This window comes from Hemicordylus capensis, chromosome 3 (assembly GCF_027244095.1).
Source record: "Hemicordylus capensis ecotype Gifberg chromosome 3, rHemCap1.1.pri, whole genome shotgun sequence".
NCBI lineage: Eukaryota > Metazoa > Chordata > Lepidosauria > Squamata > Cordylidae > Hemicordylus > Hemicordylus capensis.
The window spans coordinates 3,095,133-3,109,701 of record NC_069659.1 but is presented as its reverse complement, the minus strand read 5'-3'; the positions used below and the strand labels follow the sequence as shown (position 1 = coordinate 3,109,701).

At 51.9% G+C, this 14,569-nt stretch overlaps 1 protein-coding gene and 1 long non-coding RNA gene across 6 annotated transcripts in view; one reads left to right on the top strand and one right to left on the bottom strand.

Annotated features, from left to right (window-relative positions):
- The window catches only part of ARAP1 (ArfGAP with RhoGAP domain, ankyrin repeat and PH domain 1), a 192,906-nt gene that overhangs the window by 94,000 nt on the left and 84,337 nt on the right, over positions 1 to 14,569 (bottom strand). The window contains exon 1 of one of the 5 annotated variants that reach the window (XM_053306343.1): positions 12,254 to 12,691. The exons of 3 other annotated variants lie outside the window; for them this stretch is intronic. In XM_053306343.1, the coding sequence (XP_053162318.1) occupies positions 12,254 to 12,528 (275 nt within the window). In that variant the 5' untranslated portion in view covers positions 12,529 to 12,691. Of the gene's footprint in view, positions 1 to 11,812; positions 11,896 to 12,253; positions 12,692 to 14,569 lie in introns of those variants that run through there. One more of the 5 variants, XM_053306345.1, reaches the window with a different exon arrangement.
- LOC128349671 (uncharacterized) lies at positions 11,417 to 14,436 on the top strand. Its single transcript, XR_008318913.1, has 2 exons — positions 11,417 to 11,563; positions 11,728 to 14,436. It is a non-coding gene; the product is annotated as an uncharacterized LOC128349671 (long non-coding RNA).

Here is a 14,569-nt window from a genome sequence, read left to right as displayed (position 1 = left end):
CTGGTCCTGCTGTGGAATTGTGCTTCTATGTGCTTATTTACAATTGAAACTGCAATGGTCTGACAGCTGAGAGGGGTTGTCAAAGACCAACTACCCACTGAATAAATAAAGAGTTTCTTGACATGTTTGGCTTGCAGTTCTCCTGCATCAGAACAATCAGGCCCTCCAATAGGTGAGGCTAAATGTTCTACTCAACTTTGTTCAGTGTGCTTACCAAGGAAGCTGCTTTGGTCAATGCAGTAGCACACCTTGCTGCCGAAGGCCGTGCCAGACCGGCTGGCAGCACACCTTGCTAGGCCAGCAAAGGCTGGTGTGGGAGGGAACAAAATTAGATAGCAATCCTTACAGGAAATAAACACAGCCGGGGGCAGTGGGGGGAGAGATTCTTCAGCCATGCGTAGCAGCAGGGCAGAGGAGTGAAGGAAATGAGCCTGGCTTGGAGAACAGAGCTACGACCAGCAAGGACACAAGAGTGCCCTGATTTCCACCCATGAAATTCTGAAGGACGGAAATTCACCACGACTCCCCAACCAGATTGAGTCCTGGGGGAAGGTGGCGACAAAAATGTGATTCTTATCAGCCTGGTTCACACAAGCGTATGACTCTAGGAGCCTCTTCTCACAAGCAGTGAGAAGGGCTGGGGCTGTGGGGAAGGCTGGTTCCATGTACCTTCCCCGCAAACAAGAAATTCTTCCTCCTTGGGCGGGCGGATTGCCCACCCAGACGAGCACGGGCTCCTGCTGGTAGCTCCAAGAGTCAGGGTGCCAGGACGCCAGTGTGCGGTGCATTGTGGGGATCCCGCCCCTCCCCTCCCCGGGTCTGCCAGCCACGGCTGCAAGCAACTGTGGCTGATAAGTGGTCAGATAAACCGGGTTAGGAGTTGGACTTCAACTCCAACCATCCCATCACAATGGACATGGTGCCTGGTGATGATGAGAGTTCTAGTCCAACAACAGCTGGGGACCCAAGGTCAAAAACCCCTGGGTTAGCTAATTTTATTAATAATAATAATTATTATTATTATTTATTTTCTGTTTTGCTGTGGACTTGTGTTCTGTGTTGCTGGTCCACTGAGATCTTATTCCTTGGCTTATGTGCTGCTGCTGCTGCTGCTGCTGCTGCTGCTGCTGCTGCTGCTGCAATCTGCAAGGATTGTTTGCTGTCCTTTATGCTTAAAGTCTTGCAGTTTTAAGTGTTTGCCACTTTCAGGGTGTTGTTTGTTTGTAAAAATAAGGCAGGATTTTTTTTAAAAAAACAATAACATAACGTTTGCCAGTGTGCTTGTTCCTGCAGCAACAACAGAACCTTGGGAGTTCTGAAACTAGGATGACTCCAAAGTCAGGACGCCACATCCTAACGGCAGGCTAGCTTGTGCAAGCAAGCCTCTGAATCAGGCCCTGAGCCGCCACAACAGCTGCCAATGCAATGATCTGCTTTTTTTTTTTTTTTTTACAAACTGGTTTAACTGCTGCAGCTTCCTCCAAATTTACCTTTATTAGAGTTCTCTGTTACCTACAGAGAGTTCAGGGCGGCGGCGGCGGCGGCTGTGGATCATCCTAACCAGCTGGGAAGGGAGCTCAGAGGAGGAGCGGCTACCTCTACTTCCCAGCAGCAGCTCAGGGGCTCCGCTCTGCCCTGCCCTGCCCGAGAGCCATGTTGCCTGCAGGCTGGCCATTCGTCAGGTAGAGCTGCATGGTCAACCACATGGGTCCCTGTTGGGCTACAACTCTCCTCATCCTGAAGCCCACTGTGGCTGGGGGTGGTGCTGGGCGCTATAGTCCAACAACAGCTGGGAACCCCAAGGTGAAAGAGTCACATTCCTTTTTGCCTCCGGTCCGCCTTTTCCTTCCTTGTGCTTATGAAACAGAACAGGATGGGCCGAAGAAGTTCCAGATCCTTAGAGGGCCAGAGGGTGACTTGAGACCCAGGGAGGAAAGCTGGTCTTGTGGCAGCCAGCGTGAATTGTCCGCTTTGCTAAACAGGATCTGCCCTCGTTTGCATTTGAATGGGAGACTACAAGGTATTCCCCTCAGGGGACTGGGCCGCTCTGGGAAGAGCAGAAGATTCCCAGTTCCCTCCCTGGCAGCATCTCCAAGATAGGGCTAAGAGAGATTCCTGCTGGCAACCTTGGAGAAGCCGCTGCCAGTCTGTGAAGACGATACTGAGCAAGATGGACCAAGGGTCTGACTCGATATATGGCAGCTTCCTATGTTCTTCTGTCCTGCAAAGTCTTGGGACATTCTGCAAAGTACACTCATGCTAAAAGGGCCAGTCCAACTGCAAAATCACAGCTAGATGGCATTTGCAAAGCTCTCTTTCAGGATTGCCAGTGTGTCATGCGCATTACCAAACTGCACTCCTTACAATATCCCTGTAAGGTCAATCAGTATTATCCTCACGTGTCAGCTAGGGTGCCGAGGTTGAGAGGGAGGGCTTGCCTAAGGCCACCAAAGCAAGTTCATGGTAGAGGTCAGACTCGATCCAGGAATGTCCCAACTTACAGCTCAACTGAGTGGCCAGGAAAGCTTGATGGCCACCAGTGAGGCAGCATGAAATCACAGACATCTCCTAGGATTCCTTGTAGGATGTCACGGAGATGCCAGGTTTTCAAAAACATGGGAGGGGCCCTCGGCTGTCCTGGGGAACACTGTGTGGATTCCCAGCTCTGCATGAATGCCAAAAGCTGGTGAAGGCCAAACCAAGCCAAGCCTTAGGACAGGCCACCGCCAGGTCCTGCCAAAAGGAACACTCACTGTCTCCCCAAAGCCCCTGGTTTCAATCAAAAGCCAATGTGGTGCAATGGTTAGAGTACCAGGTTAGGAGAAATGCAGGTTCAAGTCCCACACAGCCATGAAGCCTCCTGGGTAACCCTGGGCCAATCATCTACTTTCACCCTAGCCTACCTTGCAGGGTTACTATTAGGACAAAACACAGCGAGGCAGAAGCATATATACCTCCTGGGGCTCCTTGGAGGACGGGCAGGATATGCATGCAATTAATTAAAAACTAAGCACTAGGATCTGCTCCATGCTGGCTTCAGCACTTGGCGCTGGACGTTGCATGACCAGCCCACCATGAATTGGCTTTTTGTTCTTGGGTCCATTGAGAACCCATTGTGAACAAGCACCTCAGCACAGTGAAATTTGGAAAACCACAGCAGACTCTCACCCATGATTGCAAAGAGACCTAGGAGGCAGCGAGGGCTTCGGTTCAGTTCCTGCCCAAGCAAAAGCATCCTGGCAAGTGGGGCAGGAGCCAGGATGAAGCACTTTATTGCCAAGCCCAAATGCGAGAGCAATTCCCACAAAGCACTATTTTTTTAAGAGTTCTCTCGGAAACCGTGACAGAGGAGACCAGCAAGAGAGCAGAACGGCCCTGGAACCATCGGCTGCCACGTCCAGCACAGCCAATGTTGACAAAGGAGACAACCCCGGAGGCAGAGAGGGTGGTTCCTGGAGCTGAAAGCAAAGTGCAGAGGAGATCAAAAGCAGCCAGGGCAGCAGCGCTCTGGAGCAGAGCCCTGCCTAGGCCCCATGCCAGATGGGGCAACTTTGGCCCTAGAGGGCCGGGATCCAGGATCTGGGGTCAATGGTTTGACTGATGAGAGAGGCTGGATCCCCAACCTCTTTGCAACACCATGTGCACCTGCAGCTCATGCTGTCCTCTGGACTAGCCAGAGGTGGGGCGGGGGAAAGAGGGGGCACAGGGCTGCATGAGAAACACCACCAGGGAGTTCTCCACACAGCAGGCTTCACCGCAAGTTTTCTGCAAGGCTTTACTGCAAACTCAACATTATCCCAAAAAAAAACCACGATGCAAAAGGTGGATTTTTTAACCCCAGATATAAATCGGGATGCACTCTAACGAGCAGCGAATCATGTGTGAAATGCTCCCCAACAGCTTGCAGGGCTGTGGGCTAAAAGCCGAGTGTGGAAAACTTCCAGGTCAAGCCCCAGTTCCACTGCAGCCACATTCCTTAGCCGCTGTCTCTATAGAAACGAGCCCTCAGCCATCCATACATTAAGCGAGCACCCAGGATTGCAGGCTCTGCTCCAGCCAGGTTGCCTCCTCCTCCCTCGTTCCAGGAGGCAGTCAGAGGGGTGTGCCTCTTCCTGGCTCACAAAACTCTAGCCAGAAATTGGGCACCACCACCATGAATGCCCAGAAAAGGGGTTCTGGGCTGTTCTGCATTGAATGTTTGCTGGGGAAGCACATTAAACGTCACCCATTTTGCATGTGCAAAGTGCATTTGGAACAATACATTCAGAAGTGCATCCACAAAAGAACACAGATTAGTTACCGCTTCATAACACTAAGCAGTAACTAATCTGCATTATCTTGTAGACAGGGTTCTTGTGTTCATAAGAACCGCGATCCTGGATCTGACCAAGAGCATATAGCCCAGCATTCTGTTTCTAACAGTGGACAGTGAGATCCTTTCATAAAGGATGCAAGAAGGGCCTTCACCTCCCATGCTGGGTTCCTCCCAGCACCTGATACTCTCAGGTATACTGCCTCTGAACCTGGAGGCTGCATATCACTGGCACATTGCTAACAGCCATTGACAGACACCTCCTCTATGAACTTGTCTATGCCCCTTTTACATCTGAAGATCACAGGAGCCCTGCTGGATCAGCGCAAGAGTCCATCTAGGCCAGCACCCTGTTTCCGTCATTGCTCGGTCAGATTCTTCCGCAAAACCCACACAAAGAACTTAAAAGGCAAGGGTCCTCTTTGCTGCTTCTTTTCAGCATCTGGAGCTCAGAGCAGGATATGCTGCTTCTGTACAGGGAAGTTCTATCTCGCTTGGACTTGTAAACAGCCAGCCACCAAGGCTGAGCAAATAATATCACCTTTGGGGGCCGGAGGGAAACGGTTCTCATCGTGATCCCTTCCTCCTGCTCCACCAGCTCAGGCATCGATATGCCACAGATGACTAATACAGTCCTACATGGGAAGGCCGGCTGCTGTTTTTCTTCGCAGTCAAGTAACCTTTGTGGGCTCATTTACAAGGCTCCGTTGGCCACAAACGCTAACAGCCCTTTGTCAAATCCTCCTCCACAAATCTGCCTCATCTGGTTGGTTTCTTTAAGAGTCAGCTCTCTAAGACTCTCTCTCTCTGGGGCTGCCCACTACATCTCCTGGCAGGGCATTCCCAACAACACTCAGTCTGCAGGGTGTGAGAGAAGTTTGTACAGTGTCCTGAACCTTCGAGGGTCCCCTGATGAGTCAGGGTGAAAGCCGAATGAAGAGAAAGGAAAGCAAAAGCAGAGCGAGGGAAGGGCGGACACGTCAGAGGAAGTGGAGGGTGCATGATGAGGCAGTCGAAAAGCAGAAGGCACCCAGTGTCTCCTCTGACCTCTCTCACTTCAGGTGAGCAGAGAGGGCTGCCGTATCTTTGGGTAGATCTGGCTGTGAGCCTTGCCAAACCAGATTTCCAGAAGGCCCAGTTAGGTTCCACGTCCCAAAAGAGGACATATTGGAGGAGGGAGGGATGGAGGGGAGGACTCATGAAGAGAGGCGCTCCTGAAACAAAGCACCTTGTCCTAACCCTTTTAGGCTGGGGCTCCCAACCTTGGGTCACCAGAGGCTGCTGGACTATGACTCCCATCATCCCCAACCACAATGCCCAAAGGTGGGGATGGGGCCATAGTGCAGGCGTAGAGACCCTGCTTTGCAAGTAGAAGCTCCCAGGTTCAGTCCCTGGCAGCATCTCCAGGTGAGGCGGGCAATGATCTGAAGCCTTGGAGAAGCTGCTGCCAGCCAGTGCAGGCAATACTGCGCTCGATGGACCAAGCGTCTGACTCAGTATAAGGCAGCTTCCTATGACGGGAGTTGCAATCCAGCAACATCTGGGGACCCAAGCAGAAGCAGCCCTTGCATTAAGGGCTGTCAAGGTTAAAACCAGCACTTTGGATTCCAGTGCTGGTTTCAACCTTTGAAGTGTTAGCACCATGTTTCAAGACATGGAACCTCACTGGGCCTTCTGGAAATTGAGCCGCGAAACGTACAGGCAACCTGTGCAGATTAAATAATAGCAGAGACATGTGCTCGGATCTATTATTCCCACACAGCAATCTGGCGGCAGCACTGTACGCCTGGCTGAAGTTTCCGAAAGTGTTTTGAGGGCAGCCCTGCAGAGAGCACGTTGCAGCAATCAAGCCTAACGGGCGAGGTCTGACCAGAGGCGCTCTTCCCCCTGGACTTCCAAGCCCAAGTCCAGCGCCTCCACACCCCCTGGGGGTCCCCAAATCCTCTTGAGTCTGTCCCGGGTGGTGTGGCCACTGTGTTGCGCTGGACGGCTGAGCGTTAGCATGACCTCTGCTTTAGAGACAGAGGGGCGAGTGCGGAAAGAAATATGTGGGGCGGGAATAAGTGAGGCTACGTGTTGAAATGTTTCTGCTAAGCATATTTGCACAAATATACTGTTTTATACCCTTACATTCTTGAGAGTTCAGTTGCTGCTTGTGCCCTCAAGAAGCCACGTATTAAAAATACTGTGTGGGGGTGGGGGGTGGGGAGAGATACAGCAGGCGGGGGGGAGGGGGGCTCCGAAGGCCTTTAGGTCCAGGCTCCAAAATTACCTAGGTGCACCTCTGGGTCTGACCTCCAGCAAGGGCGGCCCATGATCCTTAGGCACTTGCAACGGAACACTGAAATGCTGGCACGACGGTGGGGAAACGTCTGCCCCACTGCCTCCATCTTGGTCAGATTTGGAGGAGAAGGGAGGAAGAGGAAAGTGGAGGAGAGGAACATGGTGGGCCAGAGTATCTCCCCATCGCTCCTTCCCCTCCCCCTCCCCCTCCTAAGCCGGGCAGAAGTCAAAGGCAGGGGCTTCCATACAGCCTGCAGCCCAGTGATGACTGCCACCCAAGGCCACTGTCTTAGTTCATCTCCTCATGAAGCCGGGAAAGGACACTCTTGCCCTATCAGCTAAAGCTGGGGGAAAGCACGCCTCGCCCCCACCCGAGTCTCCAAAAGCAGTGCTGGTTAAGGAGGACGCCCAAATCTGGCCCACAGGTTTACAGGAAGAAGCTGCACACCTGGCCCATAGGAAGCTGCCTTATTCCGAGTCCGTGGGCTCAGTATTGTCCACGCACTGACTGGCAGCGGTTCTCCCAGGGTTCCAGGCAGGAGTACCAGTGAGTACTGGCACATGTCCTCAGTGGTACCATGCCCACGTGAGTACACACCCTCAATGGTACCAGTTGCGGGGTACCAGTTGTGGGGAGTAACTGAGTACCAGTTGCAGGGAGTAACAGCAGGAGAGAGGGCACGCCCTCAACTCCTGCCTGTGGCTTCCAGTTCCATCTGGTGGGCCACTGTGCGAAACAGGATGCTGGACTAGATGGGCCTTCTTGGGCCTGATCCAGCAGGGCTGTTCTTATGTTCTTATGAGTCTTCCCCAGCCCCACCTGGAGATGCTGCCAGAGAGTGAGCCTGGGGCCTTCTAAATTATGGCTACATCCCCAAACAGATCACGTGGTGTTTAGACAGCCTGGAATGTGCTGAGCCACATGGAAACAGGCGGCTAGCCCCACTTTCTCACCACCAGAGTAATCTCCAGGTGCCAGGGAGAAGCCGTCACAGCAAGGCTTCTGTAACCCGATCTCACAAGGCGAGGTCCCCTGGATCAGATGGGCCACCAACCAACAGGACCTCGGTCCGTTCTGAAACAGCCAGAAAGGGGACACATTGATGTGTCTTGTCCGAGACATAGACCGTGAAGTTCAGCTGCCCGCACACCCGCGGAGAAACCACAAATCAACACAGAATGGAGGGGTGCAATTCTTCCCCTGCACATGTACAAACAACCCTTGGGTGTGTGTGTGGGGGGGGGGGGATTCACAGTGGCTGCCAGGAACGTCAATCTGCTCCAACCATTCAGGCTGTCTCTAAATATTAGTCAGTCCATCTCCCCCAAACAGACAAATAAACTGTTAACTCTCTTGCCCACAACAACGCTGGTGACTTCCAGATTCTGCTCTCCACTGGCCCCGGATGTGTGTTTATCAAAAGATCCAGCCTCTCCACCGAAACTACAGCCATCTAGCAAGAATTTGGGGGGGGGGAGGTCAGGTGGGGGGGCCCAAGCAGAGCGCAAGTGGACAAAGAGAGATGCAGCGGGAAGGACTTCTCATCTTCCTAACTCTGCCTGCAGGGCAGAACAAGGGACCCCCTTGTCTCCCAGCAACACTGGAGTGCTGGGAATTTGTTAATGATTTCCATACAAGCCCACAGAAAGGTTCTCAAAAAGACTTCTTTTGAGGAAGCAATACAGAGCTTTTTTCCGAGCTGTAGAACTGGCAGGACAAGGGAAAGCTTGCTAGTCAACTTTTTAAGAGTCGGGGAGAAAGACGGTTTGTTTAGAAGTCACTTGCCACCGCCATCTGGCTACCTCTGGCACATCAGAAGACCCCGACCCCTTTGCCAGAAGGAACGTTTGGGTTTACTTGCATTAAAGACGACAGCTTCTTTGGACTTCTGAGAAACCACATCATCCATTTTAAATAATCACTCCACGTTCCTAGGCCATGGGTTCTCAGACTTGGGTCCCCAGATGCGGTTGAACTGCAGCTCCTATCATCCCCAGCCATAACTGGCTGGGGATTGTGGGATTTGTAGTCCAACTTCTGGGGACCCAAATTTGAGAATCCGGCCTACCAATATGACTTAAAAAGAAAAGGTTAAACACACACGATGCAAAGTAGCACCAACATGTTAAAATTTCATTGAAACGTGAAATTCCAGGCGGCATGGCACAGAACTCTTCTTCTCCAGCAGGTAGCAGGCGGATTCCAGAGAGCAGTGGATTCCAGGTGTTTTGCTTTCCCTTTGCAGTCGTGCACAGACTGAACTTTCATAACCAGTTTGCACAGCTAGTACACAGCTGCAATAACACACTGGAATGCCAGCCCTCGCCATAGGCCCAACGGCACTAAAAAGAAACTTTGCTTCCATTGCACTATTTATTTTGTACGGCACAACACATCTCCACCAGCCACACATTAGAACAAACCTTGGCCATCCTTGCCATAGTGTTATATGTACATTTATTTGCTGGCCCAGTGAAGGGGTTTCCCAAACTTCAGTTCCCAGATGATGTTTGACTACAACTCCCATCATCCCCAGCCACTGTGGCCTTCAGCCTTTGGCCATTGTGGCTGGAGATGATGGGAACCGTAGTCTGGCATCACCCGGGAATCCCTCACCTTCCCAACTGCAATATTCCCCTCAAGGGATGGAGCCACTCTGGGAAGAGCAGAAAGTTCCAAGTTCCCTCCCTGGCGGCATCTCCAAGATAGGGCTGAGAGAGATTCCTGCCTGCAACCTGGGAGAAGCCGCTGCCAGTCTGTGAAGACAATACTGAGCTAGATAGACCAGTGGTCTGACTCAGTATATGGCAGCTGCCTATGTTCCTAATATGGGACTAAACCTAAATGTTGTGAGCCACCCCGAGCAGTAATGTACTGGAGAGGCGGGGCTATGTTTTAAAGAAACAAATAAACCTTACAGCGGGGTTGCTGTAAGCCAGGATAACGACAATAAGTGAAGCACACTTTACACACTCAAGAAAGCACCATACAAGTGCTAAGGATCATTATCTCCATTAAAGAATGTCAAAATCCCTGCTTGAAATCCTGGACAGCGGCTGCCAACCACAGAATTATTGATCTCCCTCGGGAATGTACCCAACACCTTTCCAACAGATGCTTACAGTGACATACCACCAAGCATAAGGTGACAACATCTCAGTTAACATACGCAAAACGACTCTTGAAAATAAAGCAAACCAGTAAAGATAAGAACAGCAATAAAAGCCAAAGCAGATTAAAAGTGAAACTGGGCTGGCAGAGTCAATAGTCTGAATCGGGGGTTCTCAGCCGGGAGTCCCTAGGTGCTGCTGGACTACAACTCCCATCATCCCCAGCCACAATGGCCATTGGGCCTGAGGATGATGGGAGTTGCAGTCCAACAACACCTGGCGGCCCAGGTCAAAAGGGCAGAGCTGGTCCAGTCAAAGGGCAGACCCTCATATCCTTAGCCACTTACAGATTATTTTTTAAAAGTTGATTAACCTTATGGCTTTTGAATGATGCATTAAGTGAAAATAAATATGCACATTACCAGCAATGCAATAGAATTGCCTCTTTGAAGATACAGGAAGACTCACTGATTCGTAAACAAAAGCTACTCCCCATTTTAAATATCTGCATCGGTTTGGAAATCCAGCAAACAGAATGGCTGGACAGGCAAACACCGCATAAATACGGCTTCAAAAATAAACAAGCTCTGGGTTTCCCCCTCCCCTTTTCTTTTCTTTAAAAAGATAGGTAAAACTGATTAATAAAAAATTATATATTTAAAGTCCAGTTCCTAACCAAACTCCCAGCTGAAGATATCCTGGCACCCATTCCAGAGGGGTGCTATCTAGCAGTGGCCACTGCTTATGGCTCTTCTTCCTGCCAGAGAGAAAGCCACAGCCTGCCTTGGCTACCACGCTTGAAGAATCTTTAGGTTTCTTTTTGATCCATTTGACCAAAGGATCCATTTGACCAAGCCACTGCATTTCTGTGTGGTCTTCAGACACACAGAATGAATGAGGAGGCAAGGTGACACATTTTAATCCACGTGAATGCATCCAACAGACTAATCTATCAGGGGAACTGACAAAGCAGAGGGAACTCACTTCTGCATTCTCAGGGTGCCTTTTGCCACCCAAGCTAACCACACTCACAAGAGGCCAGGGCAGCACAATCAAAGCGGGAGACAACAGCAGTTGCCAGGGATTCTCAGCCATAGGCGCCCGGATGCTGTTGAACTGCAACACCCATTGGCCATTGTGGCAGGGGATGATGGGAGTTGTAGTCCAACACTCCCTGGAACCTCTCTGCTTTAAAACACAAGAGAATGCAAGCAAAGCTCTCTGGGCAAAATCAACATATCTTGATTTTGGAGGGAAAAACTCAGAGGTGGCACACCAAAAGGGCCTCAGAGCAGAGGCCAGATCCCCAGGTCCAGCCCACAGGTCACCATCTGGTCCATCCCAATTTAAAACCATGTCTATCAGATATAAACAGATGTACATATACTGACACATCTAGGGCTCAGTGTTTATAAATCAATTACATTAATTAAACAAAACCTAACACGTTTTGTTTAATTAAGTAATGTAGTTGATTAATAAACATTGCAGCCCTAGGTTTTAGGTGTGTCAGTACATGCGAGATAAACCATCTGTTTAATCTGGAGCACTAAAAAGTGCTCCAGATTAATCAAGTAGCATCTTTTAAAAATGCATTATTTTAAATGTAAGTGCTCGTAGCAACTGCAGAAGTCAGGCACCATCTTAAAAAGAAGCATTCTGCTTTCTTTTGTACACAGAAGGGAATGTTGCCTCCCCTGAAGTGAAAAACAAAGAAAAGCTGCCTTTTGCTCCCACGCATTTGTTTTCATTTCTATGTGAATCAAACTCCATTAACTGACTAAACTCATGCAATTAATCAACCAAGATTCCGTTCACTGGATGACAACTCGACTAAATTCCACGTGACTGAGGAAAGTGAGTTGGGGCATGCCCGGGGCGGGGGGGGGGAGAACTCCAGAACCTGCCGGGCTGGGGGCGCCCCCGCCTTCTCTTAACTTTGGAGCCACATCGCCCCCCCCCCACCAGCCAGGCCCTCCTCCCTCCCTCCCTCCCTCCCCAGGCTCTTCTTTCCCTTCCAGGCTCCTAGACCATCTCCGCGAACTTCTGGGAGGGCACGACCAGCCCCCGGCCAAAGGGCGACGACCCATTGCAGGGCGGGCGAACCATCGAAGTCGTCCGCCAAATCCAGGCTCGGGGGGGGATTCGACAGCAAGTCTGGACGCAAAAACTTGCAAAAACGAGCGAAATCTCTCCCGTCTGGTTGGCCAGCAGGAAAAAAGGGTCGCCCACCCCCCATCCCTCTGTCTGCTGCCCCAACAGTGGGCGCCTCCTCCTCCTCCTCCCGCAGCCGCCCCGCTTTGCGCCAGAAGAGCCCCTCTCAGACGGGCGGGGGGCCGCGGGCGCCAGGCGACACGAAGCAGCGCCGGAGTGCAAGCCGGCAGGAAGGCCGCCCGCCAGCAACCCAAGAGGCAGGCGGAGGGCGGGGGGCTGCCTTGGTCCTCCTCGGCCATGGCGGCCCCTCCCGCCAGAGGAGCAGCAGGAGCAGCAGCCCGTCCTCCGCCGGCCGCCGCCACGCCAACGCGCCACTGACTCGCTCTCGGTTACCTGGGCAAGCGCACGCCGGCGAGGCGAGGCGGCAGCGGCGACCCCAGCCAGCCAGCCAGCCACCTGCCCGCCAGGCAGCCAGAAGGAAGCCGCGCGAAGCGCCCCGTCCCGACGTGTCCAGCTGCGGGAGGAGGCGGGACTCGGGTCGGGGGCGGCAGCCAGGCAGCCCGCTGCGCGGAGGACGCGGCCCCCAAGGGGTGCAAGCGCCAGCCCCTCTCCGCGCTGGACTCGCCCTCCTCCGCCTCCTCCTCCGCCTCTCGCAGCGGCAGCAGCATTTCCTGCCTCCTCCGGGAGCGCCCAGCAGCAGCAGCCGCAGCAGCAGCAGCAGCCCGAGGAGGCGGCAAGCGAGCCAGAAACGGCGGCGCCCTGAACTCGTTGGCAGCCGCCCGGGGGCCCCGCTGAGCTCCCGCGAGCTGCTGCTGAGGCGGCGGCGCAGGAGCCCCGGGCCCGTCCAAAGAGCCGCCGGGGCCAAGCAGCGGCAGCCGTGCTGGGGGAAGGGAGAGGCAGGCGAGGGAGAAGCACCCGGGCGGGAGCAGCACCGGCTTCGCCCCTCCCCAGACTTGGCGGCGGCCCCGGGGGGGGGGGGCCGCGGAGGGGCAAACCAGGCTTGGCCTGATCCCCCCCGCGCATCTGCTCACCCAGGCTTGGGACTGAGACTGTCTCGATTGTTTCGATCTTGTTTTAGAACATTGTTCTAAGTTGTTGTGTTGCAATTCTTGCTTGGGGTTTTAACTAAGGTTATAATGTTGTTTTTCTCTTCTTGTAAACCGCCCAGGGACGTAAGTTTTGGGTGGTATAAAAATATGTGAAATAAAAATAATAACAACTAAACAAAAATAATCATAATAACAGGAGGCCCCTGGGTCCTCTTACAGTTCCGTTTCTAGACACCAGGGCTCCCTGGCGCCTGGGACTTGTCGCGCCCCATTCCCCCTGGTTTCAGTCTCCAGCTCTGGCTTAGTTCCCAACTGTCTGGCAGTGGGCCAGCCTCCTTCACTGGAGGCTTTCCAGGAGAGGTTGGTTGGAGCGCGGCCAGGGATGTTCTCGACATGTTCGGACAGCCCTGCACAAAGGATCTGGCCAGCGGGGACGTCTTGCTGGCCCCCAGGGGGCTGCATGGTACAAATGAGAAGCAGCACCCAGCCAACAGGCAGACCTGAGCGCCCCCTCCCCAGGCCAAAGCAACAAACAGCCACAGCTCCAGGCTTGTGTGGGGCTTGGCTTCCTCCTCCCCTTCCTGCCGATTCCAGCCCTGCTCCTCCCCTCAGCCAGAGCCTGGTGTGGGCAGCCCCACTGAGCCCCCCCCCCCCGAGTTTGCTTGGCCCCTCCTCCTCCTCTCTCTCTCTCTCTCCTTGCCTTTGCCACAGACAACTTCTGGGCCACCCAGAGACATACATTTGGGCAGGGTATAAATTAGATAGATAGATAGATAACTATGCCAAGTGTCACACCATCCCCCAGCTTGGGAAACGGTTCTCTCTCCCCCACCCTCACCTCCGACATATAGAAGCAAAAGTTCTCTCATTCCTCAGCACCACCCATCAATCAATCTTTATTACAGCCATAGACCAGCATAAAGTATAAGGGGTGGTTACACAGGGTAGAGGGACATAAGGATAATAAAAGTAAGAAAAATACACAAGAAGCATAAGGGCATCATAAGCCATAGAAGTCATAAAAAGGCACAAAAGGCATACAGAGACATAAAAGGGATGGGGGGCATTTTTTAAAAGGTGAAAAAAGGTTAGAAGACATAAAAAGACAAAAATGCATAAAAGCGAGAGTAAGAAAACTGAGTGTCAGGGAGCGTGGCGGCACCCCTCCTGGTGGCTGGCGTTCTTGGAACACGGCCGACCAACGGCAGCCCCACCCCTGCCTTGGGCAGCAAGGTTCTCTTCAGCATCAACCAGGAGGCAAGCCTGTTCACTGATCTTATGATACAGAAATTAAATGTCACAGCTCTCATTTTATCTGACTGACACCCAGATTAAACTGCTCATGAGTAGACCTATTGGAATTAATGGGACATGACTAACTTAATTTCAATGTGAGTGATTTAATCTGGATGTAACCCACTGTCTTTATGTCTTGAATTATATATATTTTAGTAATTGCTTTAATAATTATGTTTGATTTGTTTTAATGCAAGAACAAAATATTAAATAAATAAATATTTCTACTTATTTATAGTTTTATGCTTGTATTTTATAGTTTTTATATTAGATTTGTTTTATATTTTTAGCTTAATATTTTAATTGTCATTTTTATTGTATGTTTTTTAACTTTTGTAAACCGCCTTGGGGTTTGCTTTTAATG